Consider the following 20,836-nt stretch of genomic DNA (forward strand, 5'->3'; position numbering starts at 1 on the left):
GTCTTCTTTGGAGAAATGTCTGTTCATGTCTTCTGTCCATTTTTAGATTGGATTATTTGATTTAGGGGTATTGAGTTTTAGAAGTTCTTTATATACTTTGGATACTCACCCTTCACTGCACGTTTCATTTGCAAGTATCTTCTCTCATTCTGTAGCTGTCTTTTAGTTTTGCTGATTATTTCCTTCATTATGTAAAAGATTTTTACTCTGGGGCACCTGAGTGGCTCAGTGGGTTAAGCCTCTGCCTTCAGCTCAGGTCATGATTTCAGGGTCCTGGGATCAAGCCCCATATCGGGCTCTCTGCTCAGCAGGGAGCCTGCTTCCTCCTCTCTCTCTACCTGCCTCTCTGCCTACTTGTGATCTCTCTTTCTCTGTCAAATTAAAAAAAAAAATCTTACAAAAAAAGATTTTAATTCTGATGTTGTCCCAATAGTTTATTCTTGTTTTTGTTTCCATTGCCTCAGAAGATAGATCTAAAAAGATGTTGCTACAGTCAATGTCAAAGAACTTATGGCCGAGTCGAGTCGTTGCCTTGGCGTGAGGTGGACGTGTGGCCCGCTGCGCCCACTCTTCCAGCCCCGACGCTCCCGCCCGCCCACAGGATGGCCCACAAGCAGATCTACTACTCGGACAAGTACTTCGACGAGCACTACGAGTACCGGCATGTCATGTTACCCAGAGAACTTTCCAAACAAGTCCCGAAAACCCATCTGATGTCGGAAGAGGAGTGGAGGAGACTTGGCGTCCAACAGAGTCTAGGCTGGGTTCACTACATGATTCATGAGCCAGAACCACATATTCTTCTCTTTAGACGACCTCTTCCAAAAGAGCAACAAAAATGAAGTCTATCTGGGGATTGTCAATTAAGTCTTTTTCAAATTTAATGTATATATGTATATAAGGGTAGTATTCAGTGAATACTTGAAAAATGTACAAATTGTTGATCCATACCTGTGCATGAGCTGTATTCTTCACAGCAACAGAGCTCAGCTAAATGCAATGGCAAGTAGGTTACTATAAGGTGTTTAAGATAAAATTTCTAGTCGGTTTTTCTCTTTAATATAAGTGCCTGTTTGACTTTACCTGTTACTTTTGTTAAATAAAGTTTGTATGTTGCATTTAAAAAAAAAAAAAGAACTTATGGCCTGTGTTCTCTTCTAGGACTTTTATGGTTTCAGGGTCTCACATTTAGGTCTCTAATCCATTTTGAGTTTATTTTTGTGTATGGTATAAGAAAGTAATGCAGTTTCATTCTTCTGCATGTTCTTGTCCAGTTTTCCCAACACCATTTGTTGAAGAGACTTTTTCCTATTGGATATTCTTTCTCGCTTTGTTGAGTGTTAATTGACCATGTAACTGTGGGTTTATTTCCGGCTTTTCTATTCTGTTCCATTGATCTACTTGCCTACTTTTATACCAATACCATACTGTTTTGATCACTACAGCTTTGTAATATTACTGACCTTTAGGGAAAAAGAATTTTTCTCCAGAAGATGATGTTAGCTGTGGGTTTTTCACAGATGGACTTATTATTATGCCGAGGTATGTTCCCCCAAACCTACTTTGTTGAGTTTTTTTTTTTTTTTAAAGATTTTATTGATTTATTTGACAGACAGAGATCACAAGTAGGCAGAGAGGCAGGCAGAGAGAGAGGAGGAAGCAGGCTCCCCACTGAGCAGAGAGCCCGATGTGGGGCTCGATCCCAGGACCCTGAGACCATGACCTGAGCCGAAGGCAGAGGATAACCCACTGAGCCACCCAGGCGCCCCCTTTGTTGAGTTTTTATTATAAATGTTGTACTTTGTCAAATGCTTTTTCTGCATCTATTGAAATGATCTATGGTTCTTATCCTTTCTCTTACAGGTGTATCTCGTTGATTGATTTGTGAATATTCAACCATGCTTGCAAACCAGGAATAAATACCATTTGGTCATGGTGAATGAGTCTTATTTTTAAAGTAGGCTCCCATGCCCAGCATTGGGCTTAAACTCACAGCCCTGAAATCAATAGTTGCATGCTCTGCGTGCTCAGGCACCCCACATGGTAAAGGATTTTTTAAATGTATTGCTGAACGCAGTTTGCTAGCATTTTGTTGAGAATTTTTGCATCTATGTTCATATTGGCCTGTGATTCTTTTTCATGGCATATTTATCTGGTTTTGGTATCAGGGTAATGGTGGCCCCAAGGAATAAATTTGGAAGTTTTACTTCCTTTTCTGTTTTTCAGAATAGTTTGAGAATAGGTATTAACTATTCCTTAAATGTTTGGTAGAATTTGCCTGTGAAGGGGCGCCCGGTGGCTCAGTGGGTTAAAGCCTCTGCCTTTGGCTCAGGTCATGATCCCAAGGTCTTGGGATCGAGCCCCACATCGGGCTTTCTGCTCTGCGGGGAGCCTGCTTCCTCCTCTCTCTCTGCCTGCCTCTCTGCCTACTTGTGATCTCTGTCAAATAAATACATAAAATCTTTAAAAAAAATTAAAAAAAGAATTTGCTTGCGAAGCCATCTAGTCCTGGACTTTTTTTTTGGGGGGGGGGTTGATTCAATTTCTTTTTCGGTTATCAGTCTGTTCAAATTTTCTATTTCTTCCTGCTTCAGTCTTGTTAGGTTATGTTTCCAGGAATTTATTCAATTCTTGTAGGCTGTCCAGTTTGTTGGTATGTAGTTTTTCATAATATTCTTTTATGATTGCATTTCTGTGGTGTTGGTTATTTCTCCTCTCTCATTTGTAATATTATTGAGTCCTTTATTTTTCTTGGTAAGTCTGGCTAGAAGTTTATCAATGTTATTGATTTTTTCAAAGAACCAGCTCCTGGTTTCATTGATCTGTTCTATTTTTTTTTTTCTAGTTTCTATATAATTTATTTCTGCTCTATAGAGATAGATAACTTTTGGGGTGCCTGGCTGGCTTAGTCAGTGGAGCATGCAACTCTTGATCTTGGGGTTGTGAGTTTGAACCCCACACTGGGTGTAGAGATTACTGAAAAATTAAAAAAAAAAAAGGAGATGGATAGCTTTTTTAAGCTTAATTCTTTCTTTTGCATAGCTGTAAAAATGTATGTGATTAATTGCAATGAAATAAACCTAAACAACACAGAAAGGTGTGAAAGATTAAGCTTAAAAAAAAAAAAACAACCCTTTATGGGGCGCCTGGGTGGCTCAGTGGGTTAAGCCTCTGCCTTCGGCTTGGGTCATGATTGCAGGGTCGTGGGATCGAGCCCCACATTGGGCTCTCTGCTTGGCGTGGAGCCTGCTTCCTCTCCCCACCGCCGCCACTGCCTGCCTCTCTGCCTACTTGTGATCTGTCAAATAAATAAAAACAAAACAAAAAACAAAAACCCTTTATGTATTATGGAGTGATGTACCAATCCTCATTTCTATTTCCTGTAAATGGTATTCTAAATTATAAGATACACTTGAATTTACAAACAGATCTGGTTTGATAAGAGACATATTTGGTGAAAAATCATTTTGACTCAAAGTTTATTAAGATAGAATATAAAGGAATACAGTAAATATACTCCGAATTTGAAACTCAGGTTCAAGCCACATCCTACTTGAAAATGGCAGAAGCCTATTATAGATTTTGAAAACTTCCAAGAAACAAACATGGTTTATAATGAGGAATTATGTACTTTTAATTAGTTCTGAGCAGCGCAGGAAATGAATGATACTGATAATGTTTAGGGAGAAAGGTGGAAAGAAAAAATTTAACCAGAACTTATTATCAGTTTTTAATAGCTGACACCTAAATACATTTCTGGATGAACAAATTTGGAGAGTCAATAATAATTTCCTTAAATCCTCATGAAGTGAAAATATAGATTTTAATTTTTAATATGTATGTTTTTACTTTTGTTATTTTTTAAAGTAATCTCTATGCCCAACGTGGGGCTCAAAATCATGACCCTGAGATTGAGTCACATGCTCTACCAACTGAGCCAGCAAGGTGCCCCTAAAATTACAGGATTTTAAATATTTTTTCATGTTTTTATATATTAGCTTTCACCTAGACACATTAAAACATACTTTTACTACTCAGTTCATTCATTCGAGTGCCTGCCTCTAGATGCCAGGTGCTTGATCCAGGTGTTCAAGTGGAGCTATTACTCAGCTTACAGCATACTACTTAGTTGTCAACAGTAGTTAAAGCAGGATCTTGAAGCAGGGGTAAAAATTAATATTTAGATTAAAAATGATTATAAAATACACAAAAGGTCATGGAACATAAAATATACCTAAGAAACTAAGAAAAATTCAATGTTTAAAATGCCTTTTCTTGGGGCCCTTGGATTGAGTCCTGCATCAGGCTCCCTGCTCAGTGGGGAGCCTGCTTCTCCTCTTCCTCTGCTACTACCCTTGCCTGTGCTCTCTCTCTCTGTGCCAAATAAATAAATCTTTATTTTTAAAAATTAATTTTATTAAAGATTTTACTTGAGAGACAGAGAGAGTGAGCATATAGAAGAATGGGAGGGAGATGCAGACTCCCTGCTATGCAGAGAGCCCTATGCAGGGCTTGATCCTGGGATCCGGAGATCTCGACCTGAGCAGAAGGCAGATGTTTAACCGACTGAGCCATCCAGATCTCCCAATAAATAAAATCTTAAAAAAAAAAATGCCTTTTCTTATTAAAGATAAGCTGTCAGAGGCTCTTGGGTGGTTCAGTTGGTTGCTTTCTGCCTTCGGCTCAGGTCATGATCCCAGGGTCCCGGGACTGAGTTCCACGTTGGGCTCTCTGCCCAGAGGGAAGCCTGCTTCTCCTCTCCTTCTGCTTTCAGCTCTGCCTGTTTGTGCTCTATCAAACAAATAAATAAAAATCTTAAGAAAAAAAAGATAAGCTGTCATACACATGCATATGCAGCCATCTAATTTTTTTGTTTTTGAGGAAATGGCCTCATGAGTTTCTTCATTTTTTTTTTTTTAAAGATTTTATTTGACAGAGAGAGAGAGAGAGTACAAGTAGTCAGAGAGGCAGGCAGAGAGAGAGAGAGGGGGAAGCAGGCTCCCCGCTGAGCAGGGAGCCCAATGCGGGGCTTGACCCCAGGACCCCGAGATCATGACCCAAGCCAAAGGTAGAGGCCTAACCCACTGAGCCACCCAGGCGCCCCTATAGCCATCTAATTTGACTGTGGAGGCTACTCCAGATGAATCTGTTTTCCTCAGATACACTTATAAAATTCATGTGAATAGCACTAATACATGACCTCTGAAATAGTTTTAAAAATGTAGTTAGGAGCTACATGACTTTTCACACAGTGAGACAGAAAAACAACTGATATACATTGTTAATTTTTTCAAGTAATGTTATGTACAGTTTTATTGCCAGTATATGCACAACAGTAAGCATAGAACTATAAATACACAATGTAATTAACAGTAGAAAACAAAACTGTTACAGGTAAAGGGGAGGGGATATAGAGAAACTATTTTCCTGCTGCTAGAACAGAAACGAAGGGAAAAGCCTATGACAAATCATCCATCCAGTACTCTTGTCTTAAATTCTTTACATACATTTCTACATTTTTTTCAATTAAACAAATAAAGTACAGATAACTCTGTAACAATAGCAAATTGCTTCCCTAATAGCTATTTGCCTTTCCAGTCAAATTCATGTCATGTTAGGATTTTTTAAAAAGTCAAGATGAGAAATCATTAGTATCCTGGTTCCCAATGATCTAATTTGCCTTTCACCAAACTGGTAATTTTTGAAAGTTGGCTGCACATGAAAAGAATAGATGTAGCAAAAGGTGATTAAAAAAATTTGTTAAAATATAACAGAAAATCACCCTTGAAGTAGTTTTCCAAAGGACACTACAGGCAGCAGCTCAGTTATAAGGATTAGCCCTGAAGAGGTAGAGAATTTGAGTCCATTACACAAAGATAATAGCCTTGCACCATCTTCTCTCTCATCAGGATCAATGTTTTCAAGTAAGACAATTTCATGGTAAAAGGAAACCAGGTTCCACCATTTAAAGAAAAGGTGCTGGTTGACTCCCATGTCTCAATAATAAGTTTGTTTATTAAATGAGAAACAGAAGACAGTCAAGGACATACATGCACTTGATTTACTTTTTGTCTCTTTCCATTATCAAGTTTGTTCATAAGTGAATTTGAGATTAATAAATATGAAAAAAGCATCATTCACAACAAAGATAAACCAAAAACCCTGCAATAAAACCTTCTATTTTAATAAGTATCAAGAAAACAACAGGCAGATGATTTGGTGCAGCTTTCTTAAGGGATCTTAGAGGGGACATGGTTTTAAATAAAGATGGCAAGATCAACAACCAACAAGCAGTATCAGTGTTACAGAACTGGCTGATTCTGTAGCACTTTCTCTGAGGTCTTAGTTTTAAACTACAGATCACCCCAAAGAAATTGCAACTAATGACATGTATCTCCATCACACCAACAGAGTCCAGCTGTAGTTCAAATGAGTCCTGCTTTGTTTCACATCATTTCAGTATTTCTAGCATAGGACATGATACGGAACAAAACTCCAAGTAGCAATAAAAATATTATTCTGCATCTGAATAGAGGCAAAAAAAAAAAAAAGTTTTAGACTGTTAAACTTTTAAAGCTTTAAGCATTCTCTTTAACCAGCATTTAAAAAAATTTATACAATCATAACACTGGCAAAGGTTAATGGGAAGACAAAGAAGTACAAACATGTGAAATGATGAATTTGATTAAAAATTACTTTGTACTGATCAACTGATGTTAATACTGCTTCTTCTTGAATTTGGAATAACTATCATAAAGGTTACATGCAGACTGAGGATAGCCCTCTGTTACAGAAAATACAAAACAAAACAGAAAACTAAAACTGGGAAAGATGGTAAGTTCCAAAAGACGTGTTTGAAAATTTCCTTTCATTGATGAGGGGTGGTCTGTCTGTCCTTTCTTTGAGAGGCCTGGTTCACTTTAATCAGCTTCACTAACTTTGTCCAGAAACATCAGTAGTGGGATCAGCTCCTCCAGAACCTGTCTGTGCACGTTTGATGTAAAGATTCAGTAGCTTCATCTGCAGATTCAAGCCGAACATATGTCACTGAGCAAATTATAAGTTATAGTAAGATGCTTATTAAAAAATTCTATACATATATGAATTTAAAGGAGAGATTTTAGACTCAGTTACACCCAAGTTATTGTTGTTAATTAATAATTACAAAAAAAAAAAAATTCAAGTCTCAGTCTGTTCACAACTGAGTATTCTATTTACTCATTTATTTAAGTAATCTCTGCACCCAACATGGGGCTTCAACTCATGACCCTGAGATCAAGAGTTGCATGGTCTACCAGGATGAGCCAGCCAGGCACCCCTAATAACTGAGTATTCTAATATGCCTTTTTGAAAAATGTTGTACTGATAGCATGTAAAACTTAAACTTAGAAAAATAAGTCACCATTAAGACAATAAGGACAAACATCTGAGCACCATGTGCTATATAATAAGCTAACTACCTTACACTATCTCTTTTTATCTCAACAATAATTTACAGATGAGGAAATCAAGATATAGGATGTGTAAGTCATTACCCTAAAGTCACAGGGTAGGTAAGAAGTGGGCCTGGATAGGAAATTAGGCACCTGGGTTCCAGGACCCAAGATCTTAAACAACTATAACATTGCCCTCCAAGAATGTTCTTGATTTCTCTGTGTCACTTTGTAGTCTTTGCTAGATGAGATCATATTTTTATAAAGTTTTTATCAGGGCATATACAATTTTATGCTTTACTTTTTTCATCTAATATTGTTTCCAAATATTTTCTCAACCTAGCTATGATCTCATATGCAACTGGCTGCCTAGCATTCTTTTTTTTTTTTTTTTTTGCTGCCTAGCATTCTGACAAAGTACTTAATTTAAAAGAATTTTTTACTTAGATTCAATTTAATTAACATATAACATATTATTAGTTTCAGGGGTAGAATTTAGTGATTCATTAGTTGCATACAACTCCCATGCTCATTACTTCAAATGCCTATCAGCCAATTAACCCCGCCCCCCCCAGCAACTCTCAGCTTCCTGGAGTTAAGAGTCTTGACAAAGTACTCAAATTTAATTCTTTTACAGACATCTTTGAATTATCACGACACAACTTGAGCTTATCACAAAAGCTTTTTTTCTTTGAAAACCACTGTGTTGGGGCGCCTTGTTGGCTCAGTTGGTAGAGCATGAGGGGCTCCTGAGTTTAAGCTCAGTGTAGAGTTTACTTTAGAGGAAAAAAAAAAAAAGAGGGGCTCCTGGATAGCTCACCCAGTTAAGTGTCTGCCTTCAGCTCAGTCATGATCCCATGTTCCTGGGATCAAGTTCTACATCAGGCTCCCTGCTTAGCGGGGACCCTGCTTCTCCCTCTGCCTGCCACTTGCCCTACTTGCGCTCTTTCTGTCTCTGTCAAATAAATAAATAAAATCTTAAAACAACAACAACAACAACAACAATACAACCAAAAAAACCCAAAAGAAGACTGTGTTGTTTAAAGTTTGGTTTTTTAACATTAACTCATTGATTCAAGGGTTTTTAAGCTGGTATCCATGGGATTCAGGGACTCAGTGAATCCTCTGAAACTTTGTGTAAAATTTTCTGTATCTATTTATTTTTCTTGGGATGAGATACAACCCATATCTCAAAGTGGTCTGTAACTCAGAAAGGGTTAAGAATCACTGCTTTAGTCTACCTATAACTTACATAAGTATTTAATGTTGGGTATATACTTAAGCTTTATAGGTATTTTCTCCACCTCTTTGTAATTTTTTTGATTTTTCTTTTTTGACAGAAATCACAAGTAGGCAGAGAGAGAGAGGGGAAAGCAGGCTTCCCACTGAGCAGACAGCCCAATGCAGGGCTCGATCCCAGGACCCTGGGACCATGACCAGAGCTGAAGGCAGAGGCTTTAACCCACTGAGCTACCCAGGTGCCCCTCCTTTTTGCAACTTTAAAAATAAATTTGATCATAGTAATGACAATAGCTAGGGTGTGGGAAACTGTTTAAATGAGGAAGAGTGTTTCCTGCTAATGGTTCATAAGCAAAACTTCAACAATCATCGTTTATCCTCACCTCGTAGAATAAATTTCAATGTTTGATAGTATCAAAGAAATGAGGAAAGACTTTTTTTAAAGTCTTAAAAAATTTTTTTAAGCTTATTTAGTTAAGTAATCTTATTACTTAATGTGGGGCTTGAACTCACGACCCCAAAATCAAGAGCTGCATGCTCTTCTGACTGAGTCAGCCAGATACCCCTACTTTTTTTTTTAAGTCTTAAGGAAAGCAAATATTTGATTATCATAGTTCACAGGGGGGAATTAAAGAAATGCCCAAGGGTTCCACATTTTGGGAGATATAAGTAATCCATGAATATATAAAACCACTATTTTTTTTTTAAAAGGGTATTTATTTATGTACTTACGTATTTAAATAATCTCTATACCTACTGTGGGGCTCAAACTCACAACAACCGAGATCAAGCGTCACACACTCCACCAACTGAGCCAGCCAGGCACCCCAACCACTATTCATTCTTAAACAGTCCTTGGGGGCAAGGATTTGGGTGTGGGAGTCTGCAAGGAATGTGCTGGCTGCAGGCATTTCTTTCACAGCACCCTACCCTACCTGACTTCTCTAGAGTGACCAACGTGAAAGTAGGAACAGTTAACATTCAAACGGTAGGAGGAATAGTTGGATGCTCAAGGCCTGACCTGTTCGAAGCTGAGTAACAAATTTACCCTTTAACACAACAAAGAACTAAATCTGAAAAATGTACCAATGCCACCACCTTTAGGACAAAGTATCATTACTTACTTTACTGCCAGTGAGCTGACTGAGATGTGGTTTTAGCTCATCACCAATTACTGCATGGACAGCCACCAGGCAGAAGACACAAGCTTTCCGAACACTGCTCTCTGAATTATCATAACCCTAGGGAGAAAAGTCCTTGTTAGCACTCTTGGGGGATCTGAGAAGGCACTATTCCAATTCCAACATGGACAGAAGATGGGGCTCAAAAATGAGATTATAGGCATACCACGGGAGAGGAAGCTTTAGTGACTGAAGTTAACCTTCCTGCCTTTCCCAGCAGAAATGTCCCTTTCTCTTCTTCCACACCTCCACTCTGCTATCAGTTAGCTTTCCTTATTGGGTTCTACCTTTATTTAGCCTGGAAAGCTGCCACTTTGCCAACCTGCTCTGTAAAGTCTCCAGATGAACCCTACTAAAACATTCAGCTGTAGGGAACTCAAGAGCACTTCATTATTGAATAAAATCTAAACAGAGTAAAACTGGGGTTGGCAGTCAAGGTACTCCTGTAATTCAGGCTGAATTAAGCTCAACATCTGTCCCATCCCTACCATTACCCTAAGTTATACACCTGGCAAAAATTTATTCAGTACCCACTATACGTATGACATAAACGTACTACATATATGCTTTTCTTAGGACCAAAGGACCCCACAATTTAGTGACTAATATTAGGCTTAGAACAGAGTCAAAGATAATACTAAAGATGCACAAAGAAATTAATGATTAATTCTTTTCAGGAGTGGTTTTATTATACACACTATATAATAATTTTAGCCAGTCATTAAGTTACATTATAGAATATAATCTATTGGATGGAAAAAGTTAACAATTTATGATTAAGCAAAGCATGTTATAAAATGTGATCCTACTATTAAAATGTTTATGTGGATGGGTTTGTGTGCATAGAGAAAAACACATTATGACTGCAAATCAGTATAACCATTTTGGAGAGAAATGTGGCAATACCTAGGAATTCTACTTCTAAATATATACATATAAGAAGGTAAAAGGAAATTCACTGCAATATTTATGTTATTAAAAAAAAGGGAAACAACCCAGATATTCATCAAAAGATGAATGGCTCAATAAATTGTGGTAGTCACATTAATGGAAATTACTCAGCCATAAAAAATGAATTAAATTCTATAACATGCTATAACATGGATGAATTCTAAAAACACAATGCTAAATGAAGTAAGCCAGCCACAACAGAAGAAATACTGTGTGATTCCATTTACATGAGGAACCTATAAAGCAGAAGAGAGAGAAGAGAGAAAGTAGAAGTTACCAGGGGTCATGGGAAGAAGGAACAGGGAATTATTAATGCGTACAGAGTTCCTGTTTGGGATGATAAAATATATTCTGAAGCTGGATAGTTGTAATGGTTGTACATCATAAATGAATTTAATGCCATTGAATTGCATACTTAAAACTGACTAAATGGTTCACACACACACACACACACAGAGCTAGTTATGGAAAGTCTTTGTTCTGAATATCCAAGACAGTAGGAAGGCTTGGTTATGCCACTAGTGTTGCCTATAAAGTGCCTAAAATAACCAAATCCCAAATGTATCATAATTTATTCCTCTAAATTTTGTTTCTCACCTGTATTAGGCCTGGCATAATCTCTGGCAAAAGCAAGTTAAGGGTTTCCTTGGATACTCTTTCTATCACTTTTGTTTGCATTTTGATTGCAGCCAGATTAATGGGGTAATCTGCAGTTTGGATGATAGGACAAAGCACTTTGATGCACTGCTCTGGACTGATTGAAGTGGCTAGCACTGATGCAGCTTCCTCAGCAGATCTTACCACCTAAAACAAAGAGGAAATATTTAAATTGGAGTAAAATTTTAAAATGCTATACTGCGTCCTGGAAGTAAAACTTCATGAAATATGCAATACAACAAGGTATCTATAACTCGCTTTGAAACTACTACAGTAAACAAACGCACACAAAAAGTGAGGGTGCAGGAGCACCTGGGTGGCTCAGTGGGTTAAAGCCTCTGCTTTCAGCTCAGGTCATGATCCCAGGATACTGGGATTGAATCCCACATTGGGCTCTCTGCTTGGCAGGGAGCCTGCTTCCCCCTCTATCTGCCTGCTTCTCTGCCTACTTGTGTTCTCTGTCAAATAAATAAGTAAAATCTTAAAAAAAAAAAAAAAAAGTGAGGGTGTAGATAACACAGGGTTGGCAAACTGTTAGTAACTTTTGAAACCAGAATAGATTTATGGGGAGAAATATTTTTTCCAGATATTCTTTCTTTCTTTCATGTTCTCTTAACATTGGCTAATGCAAGTTTGTTTTGTTTGGTTTTCTGAGGGTGGGTGGAGGGAAAGGGCAAAGAGAGGTAGAGAGAAAATCCTAAGCAGGCTCTGCACTCAGTATGGAGCCCGACATGGGGCTAGATCTCATGACCCTGAGATCATGACCTGAAGTGAAGTCAAGAGTTGGATACTTAACTGACTGTGCATTCTGGGCGCCTCAGGCTGATGCAATTTTTAAATCATACTGTAGTCGAGCTGTACTGGGTAGTGAAAGCTCCATTTATCTTTAAGGTGAACAGAATCCTCTAGAATAGTCATACTGAAACCCTGCTCACTATCAGCACCCTCAGCTCCAGGAGTATTCATGCCTTTTTCATGATATTTCATTATATTATTACATTATATTATTATATTATAATAAAATATAAATAATCCTGGGGCACCTGAATGCTCAGTTGGTGGAACATACGACTCTTGATCTTGGGGTTGTGAGCTGAAGCTCCAAGTGAGGTGAAAACATTACTTAAAAGTAAAATCTTAAAAAAGTCTCATTAATGGGCTATCAACTTAACATGCTATTCCTTCATCTCCTCATAATGATTTTCTTTCCTTCTGTATTGGGCCTGTGGAGGGCTGACACTAATTTTATAATGAAGAGAAGAAATGGCTGTCTTTCTATTTTAGTAGAATCTGTAATCTCTAGAGATGGTCTTGAGACCATGTAAAAATTATTGCTTTTGATTCTAATTTAGTAGTTTCTCACTTTGGATCTCAATCTATGAGAGATACTAAGAAAGGCACAGTGGCAAATACACTGGAGGTCAGAAGACCCAATTTTAGATGTAATGCCTTAAGAATGTAAATTTTTTTTTTTGGATTCAGATATTTAATTTTTTTTTAATTTATTTTTTCAGCGTAACAGTATTCATTGTTTTTGCACAACACCCAGTGCTCCATGCAATACGTGCCCTCCCTATTACCCACCACCTGGTTCCCCCAACCTCCTACCCTCAGGTTGTTTTTCAGAGTCCATAGTCTCTTTTGGTTCGTCTCCCCTTCCAATTTCCCTCAACTTCCTTCTCCTCTCCATCTCCCAATGTCCTCCATGTCATTTGTTATGCTCCACAAATAAGTGAAACCATATGATACTTGACTCTCTCTGCTTGACTTATTTCACTCAGCATAATCTCTTCCAGTCCCGTCCATGTTGCTACAAAAGTTGGGTATTCATCCTTTCTTTTCTTTTTCTTTTTTTAATAAACATATAATGTATTTTTATCCCCAGGGGTACAGGTCTGTGAATCACCAGGTTTACACACTTCACAGCACTCACCATAGCACATACCCTCCCCAATGTCCATAACCCCCTCCCCCTCTCCCAACCCCACCTCCCCCCAGCAACCTCCAGTTTGTTTTGTGAGATTAAGAGTCATTTATGGTTTGTCTCCCTCCCAATCCCATCTTGTTTCATTTATTCTTCTCCTATCCCCCTAACCCCCATGTTGCATCTCCACGTCCTCATATCAGGGAGATCATATGATAGTTGTCTTTCTCCGATTGACTTATTTCACTAAGCATGATACCCTCTAGTTCCATCCACGTCGTCGCAAATGGCAAGATTTCATTTCTTTTGATGGCTGCATAGTATTCCATTGTGTATATATACCACATCTTCTTTATCAAGAATGTCAATTTTTATCTTTTGTAAAAATAGAGATGCCAGGCCTTATTTGGGTCAGAAGGTGGATAACTACAAATCTAAAATTTAAATCTAAAATCTAAAAAACTAAAAGTTTTTTAAACCTTCAGCAAGATACTACAGATGTTCTACTACTAAACACCAGCTGAATAAAAAAAGAAATCTAAATAAGAATCCATATAGATTTAGAAGTTATGACTCACTCTCCTGTAAGACTTCTAGTCATTATTTTCTGAAAATTCAGAGGGTTTCAATTTCTTCAAATCCTCACAACACTACTTTCTTTTCTTTTTCGTTTTTCTAAAAGATTTATTTAAGTAATCTCTATGGTCAACGTGGGGCTTAAACTCAAGATCCCAAGATCAAGAGCCATGTTCTTTCAAGTGAGCAAATCAGGTACCCCTGAATCCTCACCAACACTTATTGTTTTTCTTATTCGTGTATGTGAAGTGGTAGTGCACTGTGGGTTTAGTGTATTTTCCTAATGAGTACTGATACTGGGCATTTTTTCATGTGCTTATTGGCAAATTGCATGTCTTCTTTGGATAACAGTCTATTTAGGTCCTTAGTTCATTTTTAAAAAATAATTCATTTATTTATTTTAGAGAGAGAGAGAGCAAGCATGAGCAGGGGTGAGGGGCAGGGGGGAGAGGTAGGAGGGGGAGGAGAGAGAGAGAAGCAGACTTCCCACTGAGCATGTAGCTGGACACGGGGCTCGATCCCATGCCCTGAAATCAAGTCAGACGCTCAACCGACCGAGCCACCCAGTCACCCCATTCTTCGTTCATTTTTTTTTTTTTTAAGATTTTATTTATTTATTTGAGAGACGGAGATCACAAGTAGGCAGAGAAGCAGGCAGAGAGAGAGAGGAGGAAGAAGGCTCCCCGCTGAGCAGAGGAACACCAAGGGGGGCTCGATCCCAGGACCCTGGGATCATGACCTGAGCCGAAGGCAAAGGCTTTAACCCACTGAGCCACCCAGGTGCCCCTCTTTGTTCATTTTTAAATTGGGTTATTTCTCTTTTTGTTGTCAAGTTGCAAGAGTTTTTTTATATATTACCTTATCAGACATATGACTTGCAAAAATTTTCTTCTGTCTTTCCACTTTCTTTAGAGTGCCCTTTGAAGCACAGAAAAAATTATTTAAATTTATGACACTGATTTTTAAATTTTATTTATTTATTTATTTTTGAGTAAACTCTATGCCCAACGTGGGGTTGAACTCATAACCCCAAGATCAAGAATTTCATGATTTACTGACTGACCCAGCCAGGTGCCACTGAAGCATGAAAGTTTTTATTTATTATTATTATTTAAAAAAAGATTTTATTTATTTGACAGAGAGACACACAGCAAGAAAGGGAAAACAAGCAGTAGAGGTGGGAGAGGGAGAAGCAGGCTTCCTGCTGAGCAGGGAGCCCTGGGATCATGACCTGAACTGAAAGCGGATGCTTCACTGACTGAGCCACCCAGACACCCTTTTCTATTATTTAAAAAAATACTTTATTATGCATTTTTTAAAGATTATTTGAGAGAGAGAGAGTGCTAGTTAGCATGAGCAAGAGAGGCAGAGGGAGGGGGTGAGGGAAAGAGAATCTCAAACCAACTCCCAGCTGAGTGCAGAGCCCAAAGGCTCAAGCTCAGGACTCTGAGATCATGACTGGAGCCAAAACCAAGAATGGGATACTTAACTGACTGAGCCATCTAGATGCCCTCAAAAGATTTTAAGTAATCTCTATACCCAACGTGGGGCTTGAACTTATGTCCTTGAGATCAATAGTCACATGCTCTACCAACTGAGCCACCTGGGCATCCTGAAGCACGAAAGTTTTAAATTTTGATTTAGTCCAATTTATGTTTTTGTTGTGATTGTTGGCTACTTGTGCTTGTAGTGTTGTATCTAAGAAACTACTGCTTAATCCAAGATGGCAAAGATTTACACCCATGCTTTCTTCTGAAAGTTGTAGTTTCAGCTCTTACATTTAGTTTTGATCTATTTTGTCTTACTGCTATTTTTTTACTTTCCTTGTTTGACGTCTTTCGCTTATGTCTTGGTTCTACCAGAGGCACCTCATGTTACTGCTCTGGTGCTTTACACATGAAACTAATCTAACACTGTATGTTAACTAATTGGTATTTAAATAAAAGTTTAAAAAGGCTAATTTTTTTTACACAACTATAAATAAAAAGAGAGAGAGATAGATGGATAGATGAGACAGATTTACAGGACTCTTTCAGGAAAGCTGTCCTCATTATTTTATTGAATAAACTTTGAACAGACATCTAGCTCCTACAGACACTTTACCATTTTAATAATGATTCTTCTTAAGTTACTTCAAAAAACCAAATTCTTGTTTTTTTGTTTTTTTTTTTTTAAAGATTTTATTTATTTATTTGCCAGAGAGAGAGATCACAAGTAGGCATAGAGGCAGGCAGAGAGAGAGGGGGAAGAAAGCTCCCTGCTGAACAGAGAGCCCGATGTGGGACTCAATCCCAGGACCCTGGGATCGTGGCCTGAGCCGAAGGCAGAGGCTTAACCCACTGAGCCACCCAGGTGTCCCTCAAAAAAACCCAATTCTTATTGGTAAGTGGACAGTAATGGCTGGTGATTTCTAACTTAGAAAACTACAAGTCAAATTAAGAAGGAAAAAATGAAATCAAGATTATATCCTAGAGCTGGCTTATTGCAGGTGAAAGACCACGATATCACCATAGCTCATTTAATAGAAAAAATATGACTGCATCTTTGTCAGATATACTACCTGGAACATCAAAGTTAAGTGTTCATTTGATTGAAATGACTGACACTCTTCAAGGGTACACTTCACATTTCATGCGGTAATATAAGAAGTACTGAGAATAGGGTATTTAGCCTAAAGATACAAATATAGTGATCTGAAGGGGCAGTACACCCGAATGTTTATAGCAGCAAGGTTCACAATAGCCAAACTATGGAAAGAACCTAGATGTCCATCAACAGATGGATGGATAAAGAAGAGGTGGTATATATCTACAATGGAATACTATGCAGCCATCAAAAGAAACAGAATCTTTCCATTTGCAATGACAAGGATGGAACTAGAGGGTATTACGCTAAGCAAAGTAAGTCAATCAGAGAAAGACAATTACCATATTATCTCCCTGACAGGAGGAATTTGAGAGGCAGAGTAGGGGGCTATGGGGGATAGGGAAGGAGAAAATGAAACAAGATGGGATCAGGAGGGAGACAAACCATAAGAGACTCTTAATCTCAAAAAACAAAGTGAGGTTGCCTGGGGGAAGGAGGATACGGAGAGGGTGGTTGGGTTATGACATTGGGGATGGTATGTGCTTTATGGTGAGTGCTGTGAAGTGTGTAAGCCTGACAATTCAACAAATCTGTACCCCTGGGGCAAATAATACATTATATGTTAATAAAAATAATAATAGAAAAAGTACTGAGAATAAAATAATAATTTAATGGTCAGGTAACTTACCTCCTTATGAGGATCTTTATGTGCTTCCAATGTTTTCATGACAGTCAGTTCTGCATAGTTTTTAAATCTGGCTGGTTGATGCCTTAGGATTTCTTTTAAAACCTTTAATGCCAAAGCCCTGATTGTAGGCTAAGAAGAAATATTTTATGTTTTTAATATTTTGGGTTGTAGACAATTTTCCACATTTTCCATTTCTGTAACTTAAGGGTCTTAACATCAGGGCAGGGATAAGTTGTAGACAACTGCATAAAGTATACAGTATATTACATAATTAAGTGTTCACATTGATAGTTGAAAACTTAAATCACACTTTTAATACTTGCAGGAGATCAAGAACCAACAACATCCTATGGAACAGGAAATTACACTTTTGAACAAGTAGTTTAAATATGCAAAACAAGTAACTTGTACTCTCCTATAAAAATACCATCAGCGACCTTTAATTTTTCCCATTGTTAATTGCTCAAAATCAGTGAACTATTGGTTTAGAAGAAAAAGTACTCATTATGAAAATTCCACACAGGAAGAAGCAGTAAGAGAGACTCATTTTCCCAATTTCCAAATCTGTGTAGTTCTTGATTAACCAGCAATCAAAGACAGGAAAACAGGCTATTATTTACACATCCTGCCATTTACCTCTTTATCCCCAAGGGTTTCAAGCAACAGAAGTAATATTGTCTTGAAATGTTCATCCCAAACACTGAAAGATTCTTCCTGTGTCAGTTTCATGAGTTCATAGAGGGCGATTTTTCTTTCTTCTACACGTTCATTATGGTTAGACAGCTCCTTCAACAGCTCTGCAACCAGGTCAGAGTGGTCGAGGGAAACATCTGGCAAGAGGACATAATGTTAATTCTGCAACTTTATAGGTCAGCTCTCATAAGTATGGGGATGATGACTTTATAACCTTATGAAACAGACAATGTTAGTTTTAAGAAAAAAAAAGACGAATTTTCTTTTCACTTTTTAATCTTGAAAACACCAATTCTAGTTTAAAACTTTTTATAATGAAAATTCACATGAAGAAAAGATATAATGGACCCTTACACACCCCTCACCAGATTTAAAAATTAAGATTTTATCATTCTTGCTTCATCTTCATCCCTTCCCACTTTTTTCCCTGAAATATTTCTAGTAAATGGCAAATAAATCATTTAATCCTTACATACATCAGTATGCATTTCTATGGTGCCATGCCAGGAGGCTCACAATGTTTGGGTACTCCATTTTTAGTGATATTAATAACAACCACTGGATTTAAGTGGTGACAAATTGATCCCATCACTGTAAAGTTCCTATCAATTTAAATTTTTTTTTTTTTTTTTTTTTTTTTTAAAGAGAGAGGGAGAGTTTTCTCGCATGGGGGGAGAGAAAGAATCCTAAGCAGGCTCCATGCCCAGCACAAAGCCTGATTTGGGGCTCGATCCACAACTCTGATCATGACCTGAGCCAGAATTAAGAGTTGGACATCCACTGGACTGAGCCACTCAGGTACCACCCCCCCAATTTTTTTTTTTTTTTTTTTTTTTTTTTAAGATTTACTTGAGAGAGTGAGAGTGAGCACATGCACATGAGTGGGGGAAAGGGCGCAGGGAGAGGGAGAGAGAATCAGGCAGACTCCAGCTGAGCCCAGTGCAGGACTGGATCACAGGACTCTGAAATTACAACCTGAGCAGAAACCAAGAGTTGCACGCTTAACCACCAGTGCCACCCAGGCACCCCATCAATCTTTTAGCAATGGTTTCATCCACTGATTACCGTTGAATTATTTTATTAGAAATTAAAAATGGGCTGGAATTCTTCTGTAGAGAGTAACTTTCTCAACTAGAGCTATTCTGATTATCCTGAAATATAGTTTGATAGAAGAGGCAGAATACTTACTATTGTCCCTTAAATTTCAGAGTCAAGAGTTGGGTGTAAAAATGATCAAAGAGTTTTGTTTTTGCTTTCTTTTTTGAAGTATAATCATGAACTCATGAATTTTATGAATGTTAAAGGACACTTACAGTGCTTGAATAGTTTTTGTAGGAAAGATAGTTACATCCCAAAGTTCATATTAAAACATTATAAAATACCAGAATTCTTCCTAAATTCTTTTGTTGATAAAATAAATGATAAATTCAGCCCTTCCAGAACTTGGGCACACAGTGGCCTGAGTTTGTGCTGTAGACGCTTCCTTAACTCCACCGAAACAAAATAACCACAGAATATGGTGCCTGAGCTTGGAAGATACACTTGGGGTCACTCCCTCTCCCAAATCTCCAGGGAGACAGTTGACGTCATGGAGCTATACTGTCTGTAGGTCCACTTGGCCTACATGCTGCTCTTTCATAGGATGGGCTGCCACTTACGCTGATCCTAACAGGCCAGAGAAGGCTTGTGGATCTGGCATCTGGGAGATGGCTGTTGCCTATAAAAGCAAAGGCTCAAGAGGAAAGAACCAGCTTCCCAAAAATGAACCTTGAGGTTGCAGTTTGCTAGACGGTTCACTATTGGTCTGTAAAAACAGAAGCTACTGTGCCTCATCTTGCCAGCTGGTTAGCCCTTGACCTAGAGATACCAATGGCCTGACATTTTAGGTTGCGGGAAACCTACACCTACAAGTAGGGGAAAGAAAAATTATATTTTACTTAAGGTGATTTGGAAACCTAAGGAAAGGAAATTAAGCAGAACCATTAGAATAGATGGGTTCAGGGTGCCTGGGTGGCTCAGTCAGTTAAGCGTCTGACTCTTGATTTCACCCCAGGTCATTATAGCAGGGTCATGGGACTGAGCCCCATGTTGGGCTCTGCGCTGGGCACAGAGCCTGCTTAAGATTATCTCTCTCTCTGCCTTTGCCCCGTCCCCATCCCCTCTCTTTAAAAAAAAAAAAAAAAAAAAGAATAGATGAATCCAACTAGAGTAAAACAGATTAATGGGGAAGGAAAATTGAACCAAAATGTAGTGTCAACAATCACTAACTATTAAAAAGAAGTTTATTATGACAACTTTCATGGAAGTACAATTAGACCACTAATAACCTCATACACAGAGCATAAAATGTGATTGCTGAACTTAAAAATGAGAGACAGTCTGGGAAGAATGACCACCAGGTGAACCAAATTAGGGTTTTTGAAGAAACTCTGTAAAAAGAGCAAAATCATAAAAAAGAAGAAATTTGCATTCAAAGATGGTATCTTACTTGGAGGATAAAAACGGTCTTACAATAATTTCAGTATATAGACCCACACTGGAACAGTACTGCCACAGTAACAGCTGCTACTGTGGTGGGATAAATGCATCTCTGTATATCTCACAAAAGTCACTCCTGCAGTCATGTTATCAGACTTTCACAGATGTCAGAGGATCAATCATTCTATTTAGAGTTTTATTTTATTTCAGCTCAATAAAGGAAATTCACACACACAAAAATGTTTTTGAAGGAATGCAGCTCTTTCCTCCATTAACATAGGCTTTGTAATTACTCTAGAGGATAATTAGAAATGGCTTGACATAAAGTGGTCTGAACAGATGACTAACAGAAAAATAATTTCTGCCCAAGAAACCACATATTTTGTTCCAAAACAAAATAGGATACAGGATATCCTATATAGGATACAAA

At 38.0% G+C, this 20,836-nt stretch overlaps 2 protein-coding genes and 1 non-coding gene across 31 annotated transcripts in view; 1 reads left to right on the top strand and 2 right to left on the bottom strand.

Annotated features, from left to right (window-relative positions):
• The first annotated feature begins 522 nt into the window (after nt 1–522).
• LOC123940548 (cyclin-dependent kinases regulatory subunit 2) lies at nt 523–928 on the top strand. The gene has a single exon (XM_046003441.1). The coding sequence runs from the start codon at nt 603–605 to the stop codon at nt 840–842; it is 240 nt and encodes a 79-aa protein (XP_045859397.1). The 5' UTR covers nt 523–602; the 3' UTR covers nt 843–928.
• A 4,353-nt stretch (nt 929–5,281) lies between these two features.
• The window catches only part of CLASP2 (cytoplasmic linker associated protein 2), a 192,800-nt gene continuing 177,245 nt past the window's right edge, over nt 5,282–20,836 (bottom strand). For all 29 annotated transcript variants that reach the window (XM_046001628.1, XM_046001627.1, XM_046001649.1 and 26 more), the window contains 5 exons: nt 17,872–18,065; nt 17,236–17,364; nt 11,402–11,608; nt 9,797–9,913; nt 5,282–7,020 (listed from right to left, as the gene is read on the bottom strand). In XM_046001628.1, the coding sequence (XP_045857584.1) occupies nt 6,934–7,020; nt 9,797–9,913; nt 11,402–11,608; nt 17,236–17,364; nt 17,872–18,065 (734 nt within the window). In that variant the 3' untranslated portion in view covers nt 5,282–6,933. The remainder of the gene's footprint in view (nt 7,021–9,796; nt 9,914–11,401; nt 11,609–17,235; nt 17,365–17,871; nt 18,066–20,836) is intronic.
• Nucleotides 15,498–15,570, bottom strand: TRNAN-AUU. The gene has a single exon. It is a non-coding gene; the product is annotated as a tRNA-Asn (tRNA).

This window comes from Meles meles, chromosome 4, assembly GCF_922984935.1.
Source record: "Meles meles chromosome 4, mMelMel3.1 paternal haplotype, whole genome shotgun sequence".
NCBI classification, from domain to species: Eukaryota; Metazoa; Chordata; class Mammalia; order Carnivora; family Mustelidae; genus Meles; species Meles meles.